At 44.1% G+C, this 24,691-nt stretch overlaps 1 protein-coding gene and 9 non-coding genes across 10 annotated transcripts; 6 read left to right on the top strand and 4 right to left on the bottom strand.

Annotated features, from left to right (window-relative positions):
• Nucleotides 1-2,709: 2,709 nt before the first annotated feature.
• trnaa-ugc (transfer RNA alanine (anticodon UGC)) lies at nucleotides 2,710-2,781 on the bottom strand. Its single transcript has one exon. It is a non-coding gene; the product is annotated as a tRNA-Ala (tRNA).
• A 1,195-nt stretch (nucleotides 2,782-3,976) lies between these two features.
• On the top strand, nucleotides 3,977-4,047 carry trnae-cuc (transfer RNA glutamic acid (anticodon CUC)). Its single transcript has one exon. It is a non-coding gene; the product is annotated as a tRNA-Glu (tRNA).
• Nucleotides 4,048-6,011: 1,964 nt separating this feature from the next.
• LOC136767396 (zona pellucida sperm-binding protein 3-like) lies at nucleotides 6,012-8,689 on the bottom strand. The gene is made up of 9 exons (XM_066721156.1): nucleotides 8,088-8,689; nucleotides 7,828-7,943; nucleotides 7,611-7,744; nucleotides 7,356-7,530; nucleotides 7,161-7,275; nucleotides 6,907-7,004; nucleotides 6,762-6,835; nucleotides 6,149-6,534; nucleotides 6,012-6,071 (listed from the first exon to the last, which is right to left on the bottom strand). Exons 1-8 carry the CDS (start codon nucleotides 8,547-8,549, stop codon nucleotides 6,164-6,166), a joined length of 1,545 nt encoding a protein of 514 aa, XP_066577253.1. The 5' UTR covers nucleotides 8,550-8,689; the 3' UTR covers nucleotides 6,012-6,071; nucleotides 6,149-6,163.
• A 921-nt stretch (nucleotides 8,690-9,610) lies between these two features.
• On the top strand, nucleotides 9,611-9,681 carry trnag-ccc (transfer RNA glycine (anticodon CCC)). Its single transcript has one exon. It is a non-coding gene; the product is annotated as a tRNA-Gly (tRNA).
• A 798-nt stretch (nucleotides 9,682-10,479) lies between these two features.
• trnam-cau (transfer RNA methionine (anticodon CAU)) lies at nucleotides 10,480-10,551 on the top strand. Its single transcript has one exon. It is a non-coding gene; the product is annotated as a tRNA-Met (tRNA).
• Nucleotides 10,552-14,092: 3,541 nt separating this feature from the next.
• On the bottom strand, nucleotides 14,093-14,164 carry trnaa-ugc (transfer RNA alanine (anticodon UGC)). The gene has a single exon. It is a non-coding gene; the product is annotated as a tRNA-Ala (tRNA).
• Nucleotides 14,165-15,350: 1,186 nt separating this feature from the next.
• trnag-ccc (transfer RNA glycine (anticodon CCC)) lies at nucleotides 15,351-15,421 on the top strand. The gene has a single exon. It is a non-coding gene; the product is annotated as a tRNA-Gly (tRNA).
• Nucleotides 15,422-16,511: 1,090 nt separating this feature from the next.
• trnag-ucc (transfer RNA glycine (anticodon UCC)) lies at nucleotides 16,512-16,583 on the top strand. The gene has a single exon. It is a non-coding gene; the product is annotated as a tRNA-Gly (tRNA).
• A 5,074-nt stretch (nucleotides 16,584-21,657) lies between these two features.
• On the bottom strand, nucleotides 21,658-21,729 carry trnaa-ugc (transfer RNA alanine (anticodon UGC)). Its single transcript has one exon. It is a non-coding gene; the product is annotated as a tRNA-Ala (tRNA).
• A 1,187-nt stretch (nucleotides 21,730-22,916) lies between these two features.
• trnag-ccc (transfer RNA glycine (anticodon CCC)) lies at nucleotides 22,917-22,987 on the top strand. The gene has a single exon. It is a non-coding gene; the product is annotated as a tRNA-Gly (tRNA).
• The last annotated feature ends 1,704 nt before the right edge of the window (nucleotides 22,988-24,691 follow it).

Genomic DNA, 24,691 nt, shown 5'->3' with positions numbered 1-24,691 from the left:
CCCATCTATCCCAGAAGAAAGACTAATGCTCCATAAACCTAAACCCCTCTTCCCTACACCAAGCTTTCAACCACGTGTTAAACTTTCTAATCTCTGCCTGTCTCCCTGACCATGACCAGTGGATTCCCCCCGGCTTTGGCCAGTAGCCCGTCTACTAGTTTAGGGAGATCTGCAACCTGAGCACCAGGCAGGCAAGATACCAATGCGGGTCTCCATGTCACTAGAACACACTGTGTGATCTACACCTCTAAGAATTGAGTCTCCTACTATAACTACCTCCTTCGTCTGGGGGGGGATTGGGCACCATGGTGCTCTGGTGCTCAACTGCCCCCCATCATCCTCTGAGCTGTCACTGTCCAACTCGGTGTCCAGCAGTTGGAACCTGTTGGGCAATTCAAGCTCTTGGGGTGTCTCTACGGGGTGTGCACGCCCTTTTCTGCGGTTACGACCTACTGTAACCCAGCAGTTCTCTACGCTGTCCTGCTCTAAGGTCTCAACTCTCCTAGGTTTTACCCCCAATTCACACCTAATTGGCCCCACCTGGCTCCTCCTGCAACAGAATTCCTGCTAGTCCTAGACAGAAACTCCCTTCTACAACCTGTTTACTTTCACCAACTCAGCAGCTGAACTGAATTGGCTTCAATTTAGGCAAACTACAGACAATGCTAACGTCAATTTAAGGCAAACTTAAAACAAAATGAGCAATGCTAAGACTATTCTGAAACTAGTCAAACAACAAGATGGCTACCTCTCACCTGTACTCTCCGGTCTCTCTCTGTGGCAACTTGAAAATACTTCTGTTTACCTTTTTGCAAGATCAACGACAAGGTGGTAAGCACTTTACACTGTCAGCTGTGCAATTACTCATGCAACCTTAGTGTTACTGGTTACTGCTGGTGTACAAAACACTGACCCCGACGTCATTTGAACACGCACCCTTGTGATCTAGAGTCAGACGTGCTACCCTTGCCACAAGAGCTCGCTGCTTTCAAGGCGGGTGGTGAAACGCTCCTCTTTAAATTATTATTGGTAGTAGTAGTAGTAGTAGTAGTAGTAGTAGTAGTAGTAGTAGTAGTAGTAGTAGTAGTAGTAGTAGTAGTAGTAGTAGTGGTGCATATCCGATACAGCGTGCTCTACATATTGCTTTGAATGCATGTGTAATTTACTCATGAATTTAGGTCCGTTCCTTGCTGATGGATTGATTATGGAGAGAGGGAGGGTCTACATATAAGTCGGTGTCCTGTGGGGGACAATGCTTTGCTTAAGGAGTCTGCATTTGGTAGACTTTCGAGGTGCACAATTCAGTGGGAGAAAACGCATCGGTCGGTGCTTGGTTAACACTTCTTTTTTAGTAGCTTAGTAGAGCCAATGAGCTCGGTGTTAGGGCGTGTGCCTCCAATGTATCACACCTGGCACCTGTCACCGCTAATTCCCTTGTTCTGACGACGGTCTGTGTTTAACTTCAAGCCAACAAGTAAAGACAACACGCGTTTTAGATGGCATGTGTGTCAACGTGATGATGACGATGTTCAAGTACACCGTGCCGTTTAAAGCGCCCAAATCTTACAGCCTGCGCACTTACACTCACCTAAAGGATTATTAGGAACACCTGTTCAATTTCTCATTAATGCAATTATCTAACCAACCAATCACATGGCAATTGCTTCAATGCATTTTGGGGTGTGGTCCTGGTCAAGACAATCTCCTGAACTCCAAACTGAATGTCTGAATGGGAAAGAAAGGTGATTTAAGCAATTTTGAGCGTGGCATGGTTGTTGGTGCCAGACGGGCCGGTCTGAGTATTTCACAATCTGCTCAGTTACTGGGATTTTCACGCACAACCATTTCTAGGGTTTACAAAGAATGGTGTGAAAAGGGAAAAACATCCAGTATGCGGCAGTCCTGTGGGCGAAAATGCCTTGTTGATGCTAGAGGTCAGAATTTGGTGTAAACAGAATGAGAACATGGATCCATCATGCCTTGTTACCACTGTGCAGGCTGGTGGTGGTGGTGTAATGGTGTGGGGGATGTTTTCTTGGCACACTTTAGGCCCCTTAGTGCCAATTGGGCATCGTTTAAATGCCACGGCCTACCTGAGCATTGTTTCTGACCATGTCCATCCCTTTATGACCACCATGTACCCATCCTCTGATGGCTACTTCCAGCAGGATAATGCACCATGTCACAAAGGTCGAATCATTTCAAATTGGTTTCTTGAACATGACAATGAGTTCACTGTACTAAACTGGCCCCCACAGTCACCAGATCTCAACCCAATAGAGCATCTTTGGGATGTGGTGGAACGGGAGCTTCGTGCCCTGGATGTGCATCACACAAATCTCCATCAACTGCAAGATGCTATCCTATCAATATGGGCCAACATTTCTAAAGAATGCTTTCAGCACCTTGTTGAATCAATGCCATGTAGAATTAAGGCAGTTCTGAAGGCGAAAGGGGGTCAAACACAGTATTAGTATGGTGTTCCTAATAATCCTTTAGGTGAGTGTATACAGAACCAGCTTGCAATCCGGCCCATTGTTTCACTTCTCACAATGAATACATACACACGCTGTTTCTCGGACGAATGCTGGGAGAGAGTGCCGAAAAGGCCCATGCTAGTGTGACCGATGAATCACGGCCTCCCGATTTGTTCGGTACTTGCTATGTGCATCCAATGACATAGTGCACGGGCTCCATTAAAAGACAGTCTGGAGATGCCGAGGACTGAACTCGGGACCTCATACATGCAAAGCATGCGCTCTACCACTGAGCTACATCCCCAATGCCAGCCTGTCTTCTCTCAAACTTTGTATCTCTGTCAACAACAAACATACATGCAAAACGAGATAGAAAAGAGCAGTGATGGTGTCGTTACTCACAAAAAGAAATGTATTACATTGTATTCTTTACTCATATAAACAGTAACAAGATACTTTACTTATTACTCTCTGCGCAAAGTAATTAGTTACTTTACTATTAGATTACTTTGCATTTCACCCCAAACGTTGCAGGACCTCATTAAACAATTACAAAGTTACACCCACACATGCGGTCGAATAAAGACAGAAACATACTGTTATCTCTTGCTGTTCTAATAAAGCGCCACAGGAAAACCAGGCCAGTGTCGGAAGTCCACGCCCTGATGTGGGAGGAGCGGAGCGATTGTGGGTTTGGTTTGTGTCTCGTTTTAAAGACAGTGACAGAAAGCAACACTACGAGCGATAGAGCCTGGTGTGGAAAGGACTTTTGTGGCTGTCTTATTCTGTATGCTTTAGATGATTGGAGACAGCTAAAAATATACAAGTTTCTGTTAAGAGATATTACGAATAGCTAAAAGGGTATAGACAACATTATATTCAGAAGTTACTGTAAGAAAACTTTCCATGTGCAACACTAAAATAAATATTTGCTATGTATTATTATTATTGTTATTATTGTAATCTTTATCAAGATATGTGCTAGTAGATTTGTATTTTAAATTGCTGAACATGACTCCCTTAACGTATTACTCTTACTACAGATTTGTAACTGCAAACGACAATTTCTGTAATATTTTTAAATTACACCGTAGACGTGCTTAACCAGGGCGAGTTACAGCTGAAATAAAACACACACGTATCACGATGAATCGTACAGTAACAGCAGCTACAATAGAGTTGCACGTTGCACTCGTGGCGTTTATGGACTTATGGACGCATTTATGAAACCAGTCCTTAATGTTTCAGAGGAAAACCCAGATCTGCTTTATTTATGTATACATTCATTGAACTTGTAAATGGGCACACGTTAACGAAATCGTGTTCGCCTTCATACTGATTGTCTCTGCACCTGTGATGTAGTGATTGGCTAGGTACGTATTAAGCAGATCGACTGCAGACTAATAAGGATAATCATTAAGACATCATCTTGCCCCATGGGACTCTTTCTATAGGTCTTGTGAATTTGCTTCAAGGACGCAAGCCAGAGCTCCCCAGCAGCACCAGTGGTGTAGTGGTATCATACAAGATTCTCATTCTTGTGACTTGGGTTTGATTCCCAGCTGGCGCATCTAACACAGCCCGCTCTCTTTCTTGCTTTGATTGCACTTGTCATCTCATTTTTTTCTTCATTCCAGAATGCAGCAGGTAGACTTTTCTTTAGCAATTGACTGGATCATTTCTTTGTGAGGTTTTCAATTTCAAAAACACAAAGACAATGCTTTCTGGGAGTTATATTTCAGTAATAAAACGAGGCACATTGGTGACAAACACAAGCCCTCTTGTAGAAACGATTGACACAGTCATCTGCACAATAGGTAGTCATATTCTGCTGCAGTAGAGAAAAGGTAGTATTCCATCCCGTGTTATTTCACAGGAGTTCGTATGCATCCATTTCAAGTTCAAGAGCGGATGTGACAATTCCTGTAACTATTCACGAGTGGGAGCTACTTAAGGTGCAGCAACATTTCCTTTCCTTTTGAATTCTACCACACTGATCTGCACACCTGTGCAATATAAGGGTTACTTGTGCTTTCTGAAGAAATTCCTTGTAAAATGCCAACACTCAGGATCAACCCAGGGACCTTTAGCTCTTCAGTTTAACACTGTCCCAAATGAGCTATTTCAGCCAATTGTGAAATGGTATCATGATCCCAGAAGTCAAAGTGAAAGAAGCCCTGGCAGAACACAGTCATTGAAAAATTATTATTTTTTGTTCAAGACATAGGGAATTTCTTAATATGAACACAGCAAATCAAGTCAGGATGGCCTCCTTTGGAGGCTTGGCTTTGAATCCCACTTCTGACAAGGGATTTTTTTTACCACCCAGGAACACACACTCACCCGTTCTGGCGACAAGGACAACAGGATTTGAGGACTGTGCTGAAAACGACACTACACAAAGCAATCAATGTTGAAAGAAATTTTAATTTTCTTTCCCCAGATTTTTGGCACATATCTGGAAAAAACTCCCCAGTGATGTGGTTGAAGCTGAAAATGTGGGAACATTCAAAACCAGACTCGATAGGATCCTTGGATCACTTCATTATTAAATAGACACCAAAACAGGCACGATGGGGCAAAGCTATAGATTTATTTGGGGTCTCCCAGATCAGGTTAAATATTTATTTCAAAGTTAACGGTGTAGATACATCCAAAATATGGGCTTTGCAAACTAAGCATTTAGTCAAACTATTTCTCAAAATGTAGAGATTTATCATTATATAGAAATGTGGGTAAACTACTTAAGGATTTATTAAACCTGGAAAAATACAGTCTGTGAAAAAGGACACTCTGAAGCAAAAGGGCTCGGTGGTTACAGTTGGCAGCCCATAGATTTGTGCTTGCCTGATGTATTTCTCTCACTTGACACAGCAGGGTTTAGATTTCATTTAATCCAATTCATACCCCTCGTCTACTAAGTGTTAAACGAGAGAGAGCATTAAAAATGTTTGGACACCATTTTGACAGCCACGCTCTGCAGAGTGAATCATGTGAAAGAATCTAGGGGAGGTAAAGAACGCTAACCACCACCAGGAAAGCAGCTAGAAACAAGCAACAACAATGAAGGAGATGCTTGCACCCACACAGGTTCAAATGTTGCTCACGGTGGCAACCCCATTGGACTTCGAGTCCAGCTCCTTCACCGCTCACTCTTTTGAGACAGCAGCCTTTGAGGATAGAATATTAAGGATACCGATGCAAAAGTACCGGCTAGGGTTGTGGACTGCGCGATTGCTTTGAGCGTCAGAGAGGTTGGCTATAGATGGACTCCAATTAATCAAGCACTACTGTTTGTAGAAAAAGGTCCCCATAACCTCCATCAGTTGGAATACCAGCAACTGCAGCAAGTCTGAAATATCAGAACAGGTGTCAAGACATGCAGGTAGAACCCTGTGCCACATGCAGTCTACAATAAACTGGACTCAGCCCATGTCATCATAGGCCACTGCACACCTTTGACAGGGCCTCAGAATAGGGACCTCATGTCAGAAGTACTGGTAGCTGTGCATTGGAATAAAGAGGAGACCCAGATGCATTTTGAAGGTTTATTGGTTCCACTGCAACAAGCAGACACTGGAATTCCTCCGGGACCTGGGGAGAGAAGGAGCAGATGAGCACTGTAGCCTGGGCAACAAAGCAGTGGAGCACTAGGAGAGGAAGACCCTTACCTGCCAGCCATCCTGTTACACTGGGAATCGTTCATCCTCCTCGTCAGTCTCCTCTCTATGGAACTCCCCTCGCTCATCTTCATCCTCATCCTGAAAGCTCACCCAAGACGACTCCTCACCTTTAAACAGTTCAGCTGCATAGTCCTCCGATGCCACGGTTCTCTCTTCAGAGTCATCCCAGGCATCCACCTCTACCGCTGGTGGACCGTCAACTGCTGCAGACTCCTCTGGCCGAGAGTCCACTTGCCTAGCTTCTCCTTCAGCATGGGACCCCAATCCTGGAACCACATCTTCCCCTGACCAATGGGCTCCTTCCGCCGAGTCCATTTTAGCACCGGGATGCTCCAAGGGCAGCAGGTGACTGGTCACTAGGCCGCTCCTCTGACCTGGTGGAGATACAGATGCAGAAGGTTTGAGGAGTAACGGATTAAGAACACAAACAGCCAATAGGACGTGTGTGGAAGCCAAGCCAAAGCAATACAATATGGAGCAAACAATCCTGCAGTGCCAGAATCGGAGCCATTTGCATGCTGGGTATAGAGGGAGTGCAAGTCGAAGTACTCGCAAGACAGTCAAAGAACGGAGGCAAGATTCATAGCACCAGTACACCCACCTTCCGCACGGTCCCCAGCACACCTGGAGTCACAGCACGTGCACACAGCATGGTTCCCATACAGCTCCTCCCACCTGTTCACAAGAGGAGAGGGTCACAGGCCTGTTTTTTTCCCCCTAGCAGCAGGCTGCTGCAATAGAGGTACCTTTTAGCTTTTCGGTTGTAGGTGCAGGATTTGGTGCCTGGAGTCACATGTTCTGCCACAGTCATGGTGCAGTGCATGTACAGCTCAGTCATCACATGCTGAAGGGGAGCAGACAACAAACAGGGAGGGTTGGCTTCAAGTCACTATAAAAAGGTTCTCCCACATCCTCGGGAAAAGGCTTCCTATAGATCTTGGCTCAGCAATGGTTGAAAAGTCACACAGTGGGTTCCATCGTAGCAGCATGCATTGGATACCTCGGACAGGGTCTTCTGAAACAGGAAGGCGTCGATGGTGAAGCGGAGAACGTCCTTCCTCGTGTACGGCACGAACCTGGACTGGCACCCATCAGCCTTGCTGTCTACCAGGCACCTGTGGGCAAGCAGAGACATTGGCATCTTGACCAGAAGACGGGGTGAAAGCTGGTTAAGCCACCAAGAATACGGCCTTACCCAAAGTTGTCAATCACGGTGAACCTGGGCTTGGAGTGCCGATCTGGAGAGGCCGTGGCATAGCAGGACTGGATGAACAGCCGCTGCCCTTCAGTGGCAAAGTAGCCTGTGGCCTGGAAGTACATGGGCTGACCCAGGTAGTAGATGTTCTTTGGGGAGAGTCTGATCCACTGCTCTGTGGAAGCAGGGCAGGGTTATGCATCCATGCACACACACCCCCTCCACAAGCAGCCAGCAAAGTTACAGATACCGTACCATTGGTGGTGACCAGGATGTAGCCATGTCTGTTCTTCAGCTCTCTGAAGAAGGCAGATTTGTCCATGCCTGGAAGGGTGCTGCCATGCTGGGGGAATGTGGGCTGGTAGCCAATCTTGTAGGAATAGTGAAACCTGCAAAGGCAGTACAGCAGAGCAGATCAGGAAGGAGGCAGCCAATTGCCTCCAATTACTGCTCAGATGAAACAAATCCATACCGGTTGTAGACAAGCTGGATGGGCACAGTGAAGGACACACCCCGGATTACTGGGTGTGAAGAAGTTGGAGGGGAGTAGCGCAGAGTGTTGGAGTACACCAGTCGGCCATTAATGATCTACAGGATTAAGTTTGACACCATGGAAGAGGGATGAGCCAATAAGATACAGGAACCAGCATCACGGCTATCCAGCTATCACTACTTCCCAGAAAACACATAGCATGGAACAGGGCAAATCTGTGAAACCACACGGCTACTTACCGATCGCTTGTTCCCACACTCGTTCAGCCCGTAGATGAAGTAGTAGTAGTGCTCAGTGGTCTTACTGACGGCGCAGCTCCCCAGCATGAGCTCCGAAGGCCTGCACCTGAAGCCGTTGATGTTCTTATGCACTGCCACGTACATCTTACTGTAGTCTCCCCACACTGCAACGCCTCGGTTCTGGACCTTCTTGGGATGCACGCCTTTCCGCAGGTTGTCACCGGGGAACAGGATGCGCCTCAGGTCATCCGGCATGGGCTTGCTGCCAGTGGCCGGCCGGAGTTTCTTTGGGTCTACCAGAGGAGCCGACGCCTGGATGAACATGGGGAGAATGCGGTAGTGCTTGGACAGCGTCTTGATATCGGAGGATTCCTTTGAAGTCTCATTGTCACTGTCGGCAAAGACCGGTGTAGGGAATAATACTCCTACACAGAGGCAGAGAGCAATGCAGATCAGCTTCATTGCACACAGAACAAGCACGTGACAACGCCACTGGAAAGAGAGGATTAAACAACAGCACTGCAATGCCTCTGCAATAACCACTAAACCCCCAGTTCACTCACAGACACACTAGCCCGGAAAGTGATAATCACTAGGGCACTGCTCCTGCTCTATATAGGGCTAGACATAAATAACAAACAGCTGCTATGGCGATCTCTCAATTAACACATCCAGCTGAATCATCCCTATTGGTATCTGCTGCTTGTATGTTGTGTGTAATGCCTGGATACATTTATTAATGTGTTTGTTATATCCAGTGAATTAGAGGGCTAGGTCTGTCATTTTTGTATCATGTTGTTCACATAAGTTGAAATGCCTATAGCTTTCAAATTGCAGTTTAAATTCATTGTTTCACATATTCCACCTAATCAAGCCATTGTTAAAGCTAAGGGCAGCTGCATTGTCTGGAATTCATTTGGAAAAGGCGTTAATTGCTGGAAGCCTGTTGATTTACTTAACGTGGATGAAATGCCCCTCGTGAGCATCGCTTGCTCAACGAGCTTGTCAGGGCGTTTGTTTTGTCAGAGGACGATATGTTTACTGCAATACGTGCTACAGAAGTAAAGGAAGTCTGTTTCATGAGCAATTCATCTGTATTGTCAGCTCCTCCTTAATTATTATCATTATTGGTAGAATCATAAACCACACGTATCACGATGAATCGTACAGTAACAGCAGCTACAATAGAGCAGGTTATAACTGAACTAAAGTGTGCACGTTGCACTTGTGGCGTTTATGGACTTATGGACGCATTTATGAAACCAGTCCTTAATGTTTCAGAGGAAAACCCAGATCTGCTTTATTTATGTATACATTCATTGAACTTGTAAATGGGCACACGTTAACGAAATCGTGTTCGCCTTCATACTGATTGTCTCTGCACCTGTGATGTAGTGATTGGCTAGGTACGTATTAAGCAGATCGACAACAGACTAATAAGCATAATCATTAAGACATCATCTTGCCCCATGGGACGCTTTCTATGAATTTGCTTCAAGGACGCAAGCCAAAGCTTCCCAGCAGCGCCAGTGGTGTAGTGGTATCATACAAGATTCCCATTCTTGTGACTTGGGTTTGATTCCCAGCTGGCGCATCTAACACAGCCCGCTCTCTTTCTTGCTTTGATTGCACTTGTCATCTCATTTTTTTCTTCATTCCAGAATGCAGCAGGTAGACTTTTCTTTAGCAATTGACTGGATCATTTCTTTGTGAGGTTTTCAATTTCAAAAACACAGACAATATTTTCAGGGAGTTATATTTCAGAAATAAAACGAGGCACATTGGTGACAAATGCCAGCCCTCTTTTCGAATCGATTGACGCAATAATCTGCGCAATAGGTAGTCACATTCTGCTGCAGCAGAGAAGGGGTAGTTATCCATCTCGTGTTATTTCACAGGAGTTCGTATGTGCCCGTTTCAAATTGAGGAGCTTACGTGACAGTTCCTGTGACTATTCACTTCTTTACCTGGTGTCTATTGTGTAACGCGCCGCATCTTTTTATTTATTAATTAATTTATTTATTTCCATTTTCCGATACTGTCTGGCTGAGCCCCCGTGTCCTAGTGGATCAGACACTGGGTTCCTAAGCCAGGGAGTGTGGCTTTGAGTCCCAGCTGCTCAGAAGCACGGTCATTTTTAAGCTCGGATCTGAGCTCAGACTGAGCCCCGATCCGCTTAGTACAAAACAATTGACATGATGCTTCCCACAGCACATACAGGGTGAAATGTGAAGGCACTGAAACCTGGAAAGCTGCTCCAGCGCATGGAGAAGCTCGGTGTGCAGTCTTGAACAGGAAAGTGGAAATAACGCAGGGCTTTGCAAACTTGTATTGCTTGCAATATGCAATATAGGAGTGGCTGTGACGTTAACAGGTAGATGAGTGCCCAAGGAGCAGAGTGGCGCAGCGGAAGCGAGCTGGGCCCATAACCCAGAGGTCGATGGTTCGAAACCATCCTCTGTTATGTTTCAACTCTGGTTTTGTTTCATTTCGGAAAGGTCTGAATAAAGTGCAATCTGGAAAGATGCTAATGGACATTTTCCTTCCGCACTCAGGAACAGGAAACTGCAGATAACGCAGGGCTTCCCAAATGTTCACCGATTGCAATTTGGAAAACGAATTGCCTGCCACTTTGCAATCCTGGAATCATGTTCGACCACAGTGAGATATTGGGTTCGATTCCCGGCCTACGCAATATACACTTCCCTCTCTGTCTGTTCTCAGCTGCCTAGTGTGCTCTTTCATGCTGCTTCAGACCCTTTTAAGAACGTAAGAGAGTTAACAAACGAGAGGGGACCATTCGACCCATCGTGCTCGTTTGGTGTTCATTAATATCGAAGTGATCCAAGGATCCTTTCCAGACCATTTTTAAATGTTCCCAAACTTTCAGATTCTACCACATCGCTGGGTAGTTTATTCCAGATTGTGACTACTCTCTGTGTAAAGAAGTGTCTCCTGTTTTCCGTTTTGAATGCCTTGAAGCCCAATTTCCATTTGTGTCCCCGGGTAGTCTCCTCTGTTCCAGGGTGAAAAGGTTCAGTTCCCTCAGTCTCTCCGAGTAGGACTTTCCCTTGAAGACCTGGAATAAGTCTGGTTGCTCTCCTCTGAACTGCCTCTAAGGCAGCAATATCCTTTTTGAAGTGTGGTGCCCAGAACTGTACACAGTATTCCAGATGAGGTCTAACTAGCACATTGTACAGTTTTAACATTACTGCCCTTGTTTTAAATTCTACACTTTTGACAATATACCCTAGCATTCTGTTTGCCTTCTTTATTGCTTCCCCACATTGCTTGGATGGAGAAAGTGAGGAGTCCACATAGACTCCTAGGTCTTTCTCATGCGTTACTTCATGTAGATCTGTACCTCCCATAGTGTAATTATAGTGGACATTTTTGTTACCTGCATGTATTACCTTGCACTTGTCCACATTGAATTTCATTTGCCAGGTGTCAGCCCACAACTGAATATTATCTAAGTTCCTCTGAATAGCCTGTGCTGCCAAGATTGTATCTGCTGAGCCACCTATTTTCTTGAAGTACTGTTGGAATTATCCCATCTGGCCCAGGTGATTTGTTTGTTTTTAATTCTGCTAGTCCCTTTAGTACCTCCTCCTCATTGATCCTGATCTCTCTTAGGGTTTGACTGGACTGATTGTCAACCTGTGGCATGTCATCTGTTTTTTCTTTTGTAAAAACCTCTGTGAAATACTCATTTAGAATATTTGCCACATCTTGTTCAATTTCAAAGATACCTCCGTTTTTGCCCTTTATCTGTTTCACCTCCTCCTTTATTAACCGCTTGCTGTTGTGATATTGAAAAAAGCTCTTTGCATTGGTTTGAGCTCCAAGAGCTATGTTTCTTTCTAATTCCCTCTCTGCTTTCCTGATCCCTTTCTTAAGATCTCTTTGCAGCTCAACATATTCTATGTATTTTGTTTCGTCACCATCCCTTTTGTATGCACTATACAACATTGTCTTCCTCTTTATATTTTTTGCATACCTCTATTATACCATTTTGGCCAATGTTTTTTGTTCCTCAATTTGCTAAGTTTTGGTACAAATTGCTCCTGAGCCTCGAGTAGTATATTCTTAAAATATACCCATGCATTTTCAACTAACTCTGTATCCAGTGTGCTCCAGTCTACCTCTTCTAAGTGCCGTCTCATACCTTCAAGGTTTGCTTTTCTAAAATTGTAGACCATTGTTTTAGACTTGGACCTTGTTTTTTGAAAGAATGCCTCAAAGACAACCATATTGTGATCACAATTTGCCATTGGTTCTCTAACTACTGTCCCCCTGACTCTATCTTGGTCATTTGAAAAGATCAAGTCAAAACATGCGCTCTCTCTGGTTGGTTCCCTGACAAATTGAGTTAGAAAGCAGTCATTTACCATCTCAACCATTTCCATTTCTGCTTCTGTAGTCCCCACTGGGCTTTCCCAGTCTAAGTTTGGGAAATTGAAATCCCCCATTATAACAGCCACATCCTTGCTACATGCAGTCCTGATTACACTTTACAATGCAGCATCTTTTTGAATATCTGAGTTTGGTGGCCTGTAACACACTCCTACCGCTAATCCTCCAGATCTCTTGTTCAAAAGTTTCACCCACAAAGATTCTGTTCCGTTACTGGGATCTAATACAAGTTCTTCTGCCTCAATGTCATTTTTCACATATAATGCTACCCCACCCCTTCATCGATTTTGCCTGTCTCTCCTAAACTGTGTGTATCCTTCCAACTTGTATTCATCCCCATCATTTTCTGTAAGCCATGTTTCTGTCACTCCTACAACATCATAGTCACACACCAGCACTGTGGCTTCCAAGTCTAACATCTTGTTCCTTATACTCCTGGCATTGAGGTACAAACATTTCAGGACTTTCCTACTGGCAGTTTCCCTTGGTTTCCTTTCCTTAGTGGAACATCTCCCATTGTCATAGCTCCCTGCCCCCCTGGTTCCTAGTTTAAATGCTTCTCAATTTCACTGCACATACGCTCTTCCAATGCATTAGCCCCCCATCTGTTTAGATGTAGACCGTCCGGTTTGTACAGGTCCCATCTATCCCAGAAGAAAGACCAATGCTCCATAAACCTAAACCCCTCTTCCCTACACCAAGCTTTCAACCACGTGTTAAACTTTCTAATCTCTGCCTGTCTCCCTGACCATGACCAGTGGATTCCCCGCGGATTTGGCCAGTAGCCCGTCTACTAGTTTAGGGAGATCTGCAACCTGAGCACCAGGCAGGCAAGATACCAATGCGGGCCTCCATGTCACTAGAACACACTGTGTGATCTACACCTCTAAGAATTGAGTCTCCTACTATAACTACCTCCTTCTTTAGGCCCCTTAGTGCCAATTGGGCCTCGTTTAAATGCCACGTCCTACCTGAGCATTGTTTCTGACCATGTCAATCCCTTTATGACCACCATGTACCCATCCTCTGATGGCTACTTCCAGCAGGATAATGCACCATGTCACAAAGGTCGAATCATTTCAAATTGGTTTCTTGAACATGACAATGAGTTCACTGTACTAAACTGGCCCCCACAGTCACCAGATCTCAACCCAATAGAGCATCTTTGGGATGTGGTGGAACGGGAGCTTCGTGCCCTGGATGTGCATCACACAAATCTCCATCAACTGCAAGATGCTATCCTATCAATATGGGACAACATTTCTAAAGAATGCTTTCAGCACCTTGTTGAATCAATGCCATGTAGAATTAAGGCAGTTCTGAAGGCGAAAGGGGGTCAAACACAGTATTAGTATGGTGTTCCTAATAATCCTTTAGGTGAGTGTATACAGAACCAGCTTGCAATCTGGCCCATTGTTTCACTTCTCACAATGAATACATACACACACGCTGTTTCTCGGACGAATGCTGGGAGAGAGTGCCGAAAAGGCCCATGCTAGTGTGACCGATGAATCACGGGCTCCCGATTTGTTCGGTACTTGCTATGTGCATCCAATGACATAGTGCACGGGCTCCATTAAAAGACAGTCTGGAGATGCCGAGGACTGAACTCGGGACCTCATACATGCAAAGCATGCGCTCTACCACTGAGCTACATCCCCAATGCCAGCCTGTCTTCTCTCAAACTTTGTATCTCTGTCAACAACAAACATACATGCAAAACGAGATAGAAAAGAGCAGTGATGGTGTCGTTACTCACAAAAAGAAATGTATTACATTATATTCTTTACTCATATAAACAGTAACAAGATACTTTACTTATTACTCTCTGGGCAAAGTAATTAGTAACTTTACTATTAGATTACTTTGCATTTCACCCCAAACGTTGCGGGACCTCATTAAACAATTACAAAGTTACACCCACACATGCGGTCGAATAAAGACAGAAACATACTGTTATCTCTTGCTGTTCTAATAAAGCGCCACAGGAAAACCAGGCCAGTGTCGGAAGTCCACGCCCTGATGTGGGAGGAGCGGAGCGATTGTGGGTTTGGTTTGTGTCTCGTTTTAAAGACAGTGACAGAAAGCAACACTACGAGCGATAGAGCCTGGTGTGGAAAGGACTTTTGTGGCTGTCTTATTCTGTATGCTTTAGATGATTGGAGAAAGCTAAAAATATACAAGTTTCTGTTAAGAGATATTACGAATAGCTAAAAGGGTATAGACAACATTATATTCAGAAGTTACTGTAAGAAAACTTTCCATGTGCAACACTAAAATAAATATTTGCTATGTATTATTATTATTGTTATTATTGTAATCTTTATCAAGATATGTGCTAGTAGATTTGTAATTTAAATTGCTGAACATGACTCCCTTAACGTATTACTCTTACTACAGATTTGTAACTGCAAACGACAATTTTTGTAATATTTTTAAATTACACCGTAGACGTGCTTAACCAGGGCGAGTTACAGCTGAAATAAAACACACACGTATCACGATGAATCGTACAGTAACAGCAGCTACAATAGAGTTGCACGTTGCACTCGTGGCGTTTATGGACTTATGGACGCATTTATGAAACCAGTCCTTAATGTTTCAGAGGAAAACCCAGATCTGCTTTATTTATGTATACATTCATTGAACTTGTAAATGGGCACACGTTAACGAAATCGTGTTCGCCTTCATACTGATTGTCTCTGCACCTGTGATGTAGTGATTGGCTAGGTACGTATTAAGCAGATCGACAACAGACTAATAAAGATAATCATTAAGACATCATCTTGCCCCATGGGACGCTTTCTATGAATTTGCTTCAAGGACGCAAGCCAGAGCTTCCCAGCAGCGCCAGTGGTGTAGTGGTATCATACAAGAGTCCCATTCTTGTGACTCGGGTTCGATTCCCGGCTGGTGCATCCTACACAGCCTGCTCTCTTTCTTGATTTGATTGTACTTGTCATTTCATTCTTTTCTTCATTCCAGAATGCAGCGGCAAGACTCTTCTTTAGCAATTGACTGGATCATTTCTTTCTTTTGAGGTTATTCAATTTCAAAAACACAGACAATATTTTCTGGGAGTTATATTTCAGAAATAAAACGAGGCACATTGGTGACAAATGCCAGCCCTCTTTTCGAATCGATTGACGCAATACTCTGCGCAATAGGTAGTCACATTCTGCTGCAGCAGAGAAGGGGTAGTTATCCATCTCGTGTTATTTCACAGGAGTTCGCATGTGCCCGTTTCAAGTTGAGGAGCTTACGTGACAGTTCCTGTAACTATTCACTTCTTTACCTGGTGTCTATTGTGTAACGCGCAGCATCTTTTTATTTATTAATTAATTAATTTATTTCCATTTTCCGATACTGTCTGGCTGAGCCCCCGTGTCCTAGTGGATCAGACACTGGGTTCCTAAGCCAGGGAGTGTGGCTTTGAGTCCCAGCTGCTCAGAAACACGGTCATTTTTAAGCTCGGATCTGAGCTCAGACTGAGCCCCGATCCGCTTAGTACAAAACAATTGACATGATGCTTCCCACAGCACATACAGGGTGAAATGTGAAGGCACTGAAAAATGGAAAGCTGCTCCAGCGCATGGAGAAGCTCGGTGTGCAGTCTTGAACAGGAAAGTGGAAATAACGCAGGGCTTTGCAAACTTGTATTGCTTGCAATATGCAATATAGGAGTGGCTGTGACGTTAACAGGTGGGTGAGTGCCCAAGGAGCAGTGTGGCGCAGCGCAAGCGTGCTGGTCCCATAACCCAGAGGTCGATGGATTGAAACCATCCTTCAACTTTGGTTTTGTTTCATTTCGGAAAGGTCTGAATAAAGTGCAATCTGGAAAGATGCTAATGGACATTTTCCTTCCGCACTCAGGAACTGGAAACTGCAGATAACGCAGGGCTTCCCAAATGTTCACTGATTGCAATTTGGAAAACGAATTGCCTGCCACTTTGAAATCCTGGAATCATGTTCGACCACAGTGAGATATTGCGGGGATGCAGTTTCTAAGCGTTGGTGGTATAGTGGTTAGCATAGCTGCCTTCCAAGCAGTTGACCTGGGTTTGATTCCCGGCCAACGCAATATACACTTCCCTCTCTGTCTGTTCTCAGCTGCCTAGTGTGCTCCTTCATGCTGCTTCAGACCCTTTTAAGAACATTAGAGAGTTAACAAACAAAGGGGACCATTCGACCCATCGTGCTCGTTTGGTGGTCATTAATATCGAAGTGATCCAAGGATCCTTTCCAGACCATTTTTAAATGTTCCCAAACTTTCAGCTTCAACTACATCGCTGGGTAGTTTATTCCAGATTGTGACTACTCTCTGTGTAAAGAAGTGTCTCCTGTTTTCCGTTTTGAATGCCTTGAAGCCCAATTTCCATTTGTGTCCCCGGGTAGTCTCCTCTGTTCCAGGGTGAAAAGGTTCAGTTCCCTCAGTCTCTCCGAGTAGGACTTTCCCTTGAAGACCTGGAATAAGTCTGGTTGCTCTCCTCTGAACTGCCTCTAAGGCAGCAATTTCCTTCTTGAAGTGTGGTGCCCAGAACTGTACACAGTATTCCAGATGAGGTCTAACTAGCGCATTGTACAGTCTTAACATTACTGCCCTTGTTTTAAATTCTACACTTTTGACAATATACCCTAGCATTCTGTTTGCCTTCCTTATTGCTTCCCCACATTGCTTGGATGGAGAAAGTGAGGAGTCCACATAGACTCCTAGGTCTTTCTCATGCGTTACTTCATGTAGATCTGTACCTCCCATAGTGTAATTATAGTGGACATTTTTGTTACCTGCATGTATTACCTTGCACTTGTCCACATTGAATTTCATTTGCCAGGTGTCAGCCCACAACTGAATATTATCTAAGTTCCTCTGAATAGCCTGTGCTGCCAAGATTGTATCTGCTGAGCCACCTATTTTCTTGAAGTACTGTTGGAAATATCCCATCTGGCCCAGGTGATTTGTTTGTTTTTAATTCTGCTAGTCCCTTTAGTACCTCCTCCTCATTTATCCTGATCTCTCTTAGGGTTTGACTGGACTGATTGTCAACCTGTGGCATGTCATCTGTTTTTTCTTTTGTAAAAACCTCTGTGAAATACTCATTTAGAATATTTGCCACATCTTGTTCAATTTCCAAGATACCTCCGTTTTTGCCCTTTATCTGTTTCACTTCCTCCTTTATTGACCGCTTGCTGTTGTGATATTGAAAAAAGCTCTTTGCATTGGTTTGAGCTCCAAGAGCTATGTTTCTTTCTAATTCCCTCACTGCTTTCCTGATCCCTTTCTTAAGATCTCTTTGCAGCTCAACATATTCTATGTATTTTGTTTTGTCACCATCCCTTTTGTATGCACTATACAACATTGTCTTCCTCTTTATATTTTTTGCATACCTCTATTATACCATTTTGGCCAATGTTTTTTGTTCCTCAATTTGCTAAGTTTTGGTACAAATTGCTCCTGAGCCTCGAGTAGTATATTCTTAAAATATACCCATGCATTTTCAACTAACTCTGTATCCAGTGTGCTCCAGTCTACCTCTTCTAAGTGCCGTCTCATACCTTCAAGGTTTGCTTTTCTAAAATTGTAGACCATTGTTTTAGACTTGGACCTTGTTTTTTGAAAGAATGCCTCAAAGACAACCATATTGTGATCACAATTTGCCATTGGTTCTCTAACTACTGTCCCCCTGACTCTATCTTGGTCATTTGAAAAGATCAAGTCAATACATGCGCTCTCTCTGGTTGGTTCCCTGACAAATTGAGTTAGAAAGCAGTCATTTACCATCTCAACCATTTCCATTTCTGCTTCTGTAGTCCCCACTGGGCTTTCCCAGTCTAAGTTTGGGAAATTGAAATCCCCCATTATAACAGCCACATCCTTGCTACATGCAGTCCTGATTACACTTTACAATGCAGCATCTTTCTGAATATCTGAGTTTGGTGGCCTGTAACACACTCCTACCGCTAATCCTCCAGATCTCTTGTTCAAAAGTTTCACCCACAAAGATTCTGTTCCGTTACTGGGATCTAATACAAGTTCTTCTGCCTCAATGTCATTTTTCACATATAATGCTACCCCACCCCCTCTTTGATTTTGCCTGTCTCACCTAAACTGTGTGTATCCTTCCAACTTGTATTCATCCCCATCATTTTCTGTAAGCCATGTTTCTGTCACTCCTACAACATCATAGTCACACACCAGCACTGTGGCTTCCAAGTCTAACATTTTGTTCCTTATACTCCTGGCATTGAGGTACAAACATTTCAGGACTTTCCTACTGGCAGTTTCCCTTGGTTTCCTTTCCTTAGTGGAACATCTCCCATTGTCAAAGCTCCCTGCCCCCCTGGTTCCTAGTTTAAATGATTCTCAATTTCACTGCACATACGCTCTTCCAATGCATTAGCCCCCCTTCTGTTTAGATGTAGATCGTCCGGTTTGTACAGGTCCCATCTATCCCAGAAGAAAGACCAATGCTCCATAAACCTAAACCCCTCTTCCTTACACCAAGCTTTCAACCACGTGTTAAACTTTCTAATCTCTGCCTGTCTCCCTGACCATGACCAGTGGATTCCCCCCGGCTTTGGCCAGTAGCCCGTCTACTAGTTTAGGGAGATCTGCAACCTGAGCACCAGGCAGGCAAGATACCAATGCGGGTCTCCATGTCACTAGAACACACTGTGTGATCTACACCTCTAAGAATTGAGTCTCCTACTATAACTACCTCCTTCGTCTGGGGGGGGGATTGGGCACCATGGTGCTCTGGTGCTCAACTGCCCCCCATCACCCTCTGAGCTGTCACTGTCCAACTCGGTGTCCAGCAGTTGGAACCTGTTGGGCAATTCAAGCTCTTGGAGTGTCTCTACGGGGTGTGCACGCCCTTTTCTGCGGTTACGACCTACTGTAACCCAGCAGTTCTCTACGCTGTCCTGCTCTAAGGTCTCAACTCTCCTAGGTTTTACCCCCAATTCACACCTAATTGGCCCCACCTGGCTCCTCCTGCAACAGAATTCCTGCTAGTCCTAGACAGAAACTCCCTTTCTTAAACCTGTTTACTTTCACCACCTCAGCAGCTGAACTGAATTGGCTTCAATTTAGGCAAACTACAGACAATGCTAACGTCAATTTAAGGCAAACTTAAAACAAAATGAGCAATGCTAAGACTATTCTGAAACTAGTCAAACAACAACATGGCTACCTCTCACCTGTACTCTCCGGTCTCTCTCTGTGGCAACTTGTAAATACTTCTGTTTACCTTTTTGCAAGATCAACGACAAGGTGGTAAGCACTTTACACTGTCAGCTGTGCAATTACTCATGCAACCTTAGTGTTACTGGTTACTGCTGGTGTACAAAACACTGACCCCGACGTCATTTGAACACGCACCCTTGTGATCTAGAGTCAGACGTGCTACCCTTGCCACAAGAGCTCGCTGCTTTCAAGGCGGGTGGTGAAACGCTCCTCTTTAAATTATTATTGGTAGTAGTAGTAGTAGTAGTAGTAGTAGTAGTAGTAGTAGTAGTAGTAGTAGTAGTAGTAGTAGTAGTAGTAGTAGTAGTAGTAGTAGTAGTGGTGGTGCATATCCGATACAGCGTGCTCTACATATTGCTTTGAATGCATGTGTAATTTACTCATGAATTTAGGTCCGTTCCTTGCTGATGGATTGATTATGGAGAGAGGGAGGGTCTACATATAAGTCGGTGTCCTGTGGGGGACAATGCTTTGCTTAAGGAGTCTGCATTTGGTAGACTTTCGAGGTGCACAATTCAGTGGGAGAAAACGCATCGGTCGGTGCTTGGTTAACACTTCTTTTTTAGTAGCTTAGTAGAGCCAATGAGCTCGGTGTTAGTGCGTGTGCCTCCAATGTATCACACCTGGCACCTGTCCCCGCTAATTCCCTACTCCTGACGACGGTCTGTGTTTAACTTCAAGCCAACAAGTAAAGACAACGCGCGTTTTAGATGGCATGTGTGTCAACGTGATGATGACGATGTTCAAGTACACCGTGCCGTTTAAAGCGCCCAAATCTTACAGCCTGCACACTTACACTCACCTAAAGGATTATTAGGAACACCTGTTCAATTTCTCATTAATGCAATTATCTAACCAACCAATCACATGGCAGTTGCTTCAATGCATTTAGGGGTGTGGTCCTGGTCAAGACAATCTCCTGAACTCCAAACTGAATGTCTGAATGGGAAAGAAAGGTGATTTAAGCAATTTTGAGCGTGGCATGGTTGTTGGTGCCAGACGGGCCGGTCTGAGTATTTCACAATCTGCTCAGTTACTGGGATTTTCACGCACAACCATTTCTAGGGTTTACAAAGAATGGTGTGAAAAGGGAAAAACATCCAGTATGCGGCAGTCCTGTGGGCGAAAATGCCTTGTTGATGCTAGAGGTCAGAATTTGGTGTAAACAGAATGAGAACATGGATCCATCATGCCTTGTTACCACTGTGCAGGCTGGTGGTGGTGGTGTAATGGTGTGGGGGATGTTTACTTGGCACACTTTAGGCCAATTGGGCATCGTTTAAATGCCACGGCCTACCTGAGCATTGTGACCATGTCCATCCCTTTATGACCACCATGTACCCATCCTCTGATGGCTACTTCCAGCAGGATAATGCACCATGTCACAAAGGTCGAATCATTTCAAATTGGTTTCTTGAACATGACAATGAGTTCACTGTACTAAACTGGCCCCCACAGTCACCAGATCTCAACCCAATAGAGCATCTTTGGGATGTGGTGGAACGGGAGCTTCGTGCCCTGGATGTGCATCACACAAATCTCCATCAACTGCAAGATGCTATCCTATCAATATGGGCCAACATTTCTAAAGAATGCTTTCAGCACCTTGTTGAATCAATGCCATGTAGAATTAAGGCAGTTCTGAAGGCGAAAGGGGGTCAAACACAGTATTAGTATGGTGTTCCTAATAATCCTTTAGGTGAGTGTATACAGAACCAGCTTGCAATCTGGCCCATTATTTCACTTCTCACAATGAATACATACACACACGATGTTTCTCGGACGAATGCTGGGAGAGAGTCCCGAAAAGGCCCATGCTAGTGTGACCGATGAATCACGGGCTCCCGATTTGTTCGGTACTTGCTATGTGCATCCAATGACATAGTGCACGGGCTCCATTAAAAGACAGTCTGGAGATGCCGAGGACTGAACTCGGGACCTCATACATGCAAAGCATGCGCTCTACCACTGAGCTACATCCCCGATGCCAGCCTGTCTTCTCTCAAACTTTGTATCTCTGTCAACAAAAAACATACATGCAAAACGAGATAGAAAAGAGCAGTGATGGTGTCGTTACTCACAAAAAGAAATGTATTACATTGTATTCTTTACTCATATAAACAGTAACAAGATACTTTACTTATTACTCTCTGGGCAAAGTAATTAGTTACTTTACTATTAGATTACTTTGCATTTCACCCCAAACGTTGCGGGACCTCATTAAACAATTACAAAGTTACACCCACACATGCGGTCGAATAAAGACAGAAACATACTGTTATCTCTTGCTGTTCTAATAAAGCGCCACAGGAAAACCAGGCCAGTGTCGGAAGTCCACGCCCTGATGTGGGAGGAGCGGAGCGATTGTGGGTTTGGTTTGTGTCTCGTTTTAAAGACAGTGACAGAAAGCAACACTACGAGCGATAGAGCCTGGTGTGGAAAGGACTTTTGTGGCTGTCTTATTCTGTATGCTTTAGATGATTGGAGACAGCTAAAAATATACAAGTTTCTGTTAAGAGATATTACGAATAGCTAAAAGGGTATAGACAACATTATATTCAGAAGTTACTGTAAGAAAACTTTCCATGTGCAACACTAAAATAAATATTTGCTATGTATTATTATTATTGTTATTATTGTAATCTTTATCAAGATATGTGCTAGTAGATTTGTATTTTAAATTGCTGAACTTGACTCCCTTAACGTATTACTCTTACTACAGATTTGTAACTGCAAACGACAATTTCTGTAATATTTTTAAATTACACCGTAGACGTGCTTAACCAGGGCGAGTTACAGCTGAAATAAAACACACACGTATCACGATGAATCGTACAGTAACAGCAGCTACAATAGAGTTGCACGTTGCACTCGTGGCGTTTATGGACTTATGGACGCATTTATGAAACCAGTCCTTAATGTTTCATAGGAAAACCCAGATCTGCTTTATTTATGTATACATTCATTGAACTTGTAAATGGGCACACGTTAACGAAATCGTGTTCGCCTTCATACTGATTGTCTCTGCACCTGTGATGTAGTGATTGGCTAGGTACGTATTAAGCAGATCGACAACAGACTAATAAGGATAATCATTAAGACATCATCTTGCCCCATGGGACGCTTTCTATGAATTTGCTTCAAGGACGCAAGCCAGAGCTCCCCCAGCAGCGCCAGTGGTGTAGTGATATCATACAAGATTCCCATTCTTGTGACTCGGGTTCGATTCCCGGCTGGCGCATCTGACACAGCCTGCTCTCTTTCTTGATTTGATTGTACTTTATCATTTCATTCTTTTCTTCATTCCAGAATGCAGCGGCAAGACTCTTCTTTAGCAATTGACTGGATCATTTCTTTCTTTTGAGGTTATTCAATTTCAAAAACACAGACAATATTTTCTGGGAGTTATATTTCAGAAATTAAACGAGGCACATTGGTGACAAATGCCAGCCCTCATTTCGAATCGATTGACGCAATACTCTGCGCAATAGGTAGTCACATTCTGCTGCAGCAGAGAAGGGGTAGTTATCCATCTCGTGTTATTTCACAGGAGTTCGTATGTGCCCGTTTCAAGTTGAGGAGCTTACGTGACAGTTCCTGTAACTATTCACTTCTTTACCTGGTGTCTATTGTGTAACGCGCCGCATCTTTTTATTTATTAATTAATTTATTTATTTCCATTTTCCGATACTGTCTGGCTGAGCCCCCGTGTCCTAGTGGATCAGACACTGGGTTCCTAAGCCAGGGAGTGTGGCTTTGAGTCCCAGCTGCTCAGAAGCACGGTCATTTTTAAGCTTGGATCTGAGCTCAGACTGAGCCCCGATCCGCTTAGTACAACACAATTGACATGATGCTTCCCACAGCACATACAGGGTGAAATGTAAAGGCACTGAAACTAGTAACGCTGCTCCAGCGCATGGAGAAGCTCGGTGTGCAGTCTTGAACAGGAAAGTGGAAATAACGCAGGGCTTTGCAAACTTGTATTGCTTGCAATATGCAATATAGGAGTGGCTGTGAAGTTAACAGGTGGCTGAGTTCCCAAGGAGCAGAGTGGCGCAGCGGAAGCATGCTGGGCCCATAACCCAGAGGTCAATGGATCGAAACCATCCTCTGCTATGTTTCAACTCTGGTTTTGTTTCATTTCGGAAAGGTCTGAATAAAGTGCAATCTGGAAAGATGCTAATGGACATTTTCCTTCCGCACTCAGGAACAGGAAACTGCAGATAACGCAGGGCTTCCCAAATGTTCACCGATTGCAATTTGGAAAACAAATTGCCTGCCACTTGTTCGACCACAGTGAGATATTGTTGGAAAGCAGTTTCTTAGCGTTGGTGGTATAGTGGTTAGCATAGCTGCCTTCCAAGCAGTTGACCCGGGTTTGATTCCCGCAATATATGCAATACGCAATATACACTCCCCTCTCTGTCTGTTCTCAGCTGCCTAGTGTGCTCTTTCATGCTGCTTCAGACACTTTTAAGAACATAAGAGAGTTAACAAAGGAGAGGGGACAATTCGACCCATCGTGCTTGTTTGGTGTTCATTAATATCGAAGTGATCCAAGGATCCTTTCCAGACCATTTTTAAATGTTCCCAAACTTTCAGATTCTACCACATCGCTGGGTAGTTTATTCCAGATTGTGACTACTCTCTGTGTAAAGAAGTGTCTCCTGTTTTCCGTTTTGAATGCCTTGAAGCCCAATTTCCATTTGTGTCCCCGGGTAGTCTCCTCTGTTCCAGGGTGAAAAGGTTCAGTTCCCTCAGTCTCTGCGAGTAGGACTTTCCCTTGAAGACCTGGAATAAGTCTGGTTGCTCTCCTCTGAACTGCCTCTAAGGCAGCAATATCCTTTTTGAAGTGTGGTGCCCAGAACTGTACACAGTATTCCAGATGAGGTCTAACTAGCGCATTGTACAGTCTTAACATTACTGCCCTTGTTTTAAATTCTAC

This window comes from Amia ocellicauda, chromosome 14, assembly GCF_036373705.1.
Source record: "Amia ocellicauda isolate fAmiCal2 chromosome 14, fAmiCal2.hap1, whole genome shotgun sequence".
Taxonomy (NCBI): Eukaryota; Metazoa; Chordata; class Actinopteri; order Amiiformes; family Amiidae; genus Amia; species Amia ocellicauda.
The sequence above is the reverse complement of the archived record's forward strand: the minus strand, read 5'-3'. Positions and strand labels throughout refer to the sequence as shown.

Coding starts and splice junctions, on each gene's coding strand:
- LOC136767396 (XM_066721156.1), bottom strand. CDS start 8,549: ATGAAGCTGATCTGCATTGCTCTCTGCCTCTGTGTAGGAGTATTATTC. Junction 7,745..7,827: donor ATCCAGCTTGTCTACAACCG/GTATGGATTTGT, acceptor CTGCCTTTGCAG/GTTTCACTATTCCTACAAGA. Junction 7,276..7,355: donor ACCGTGATTGACAACTTTGG/GTAAGGCCGTAT, acceptor GCTTGCCCACAG/GTGCCTGGTAGACAGCAAGG.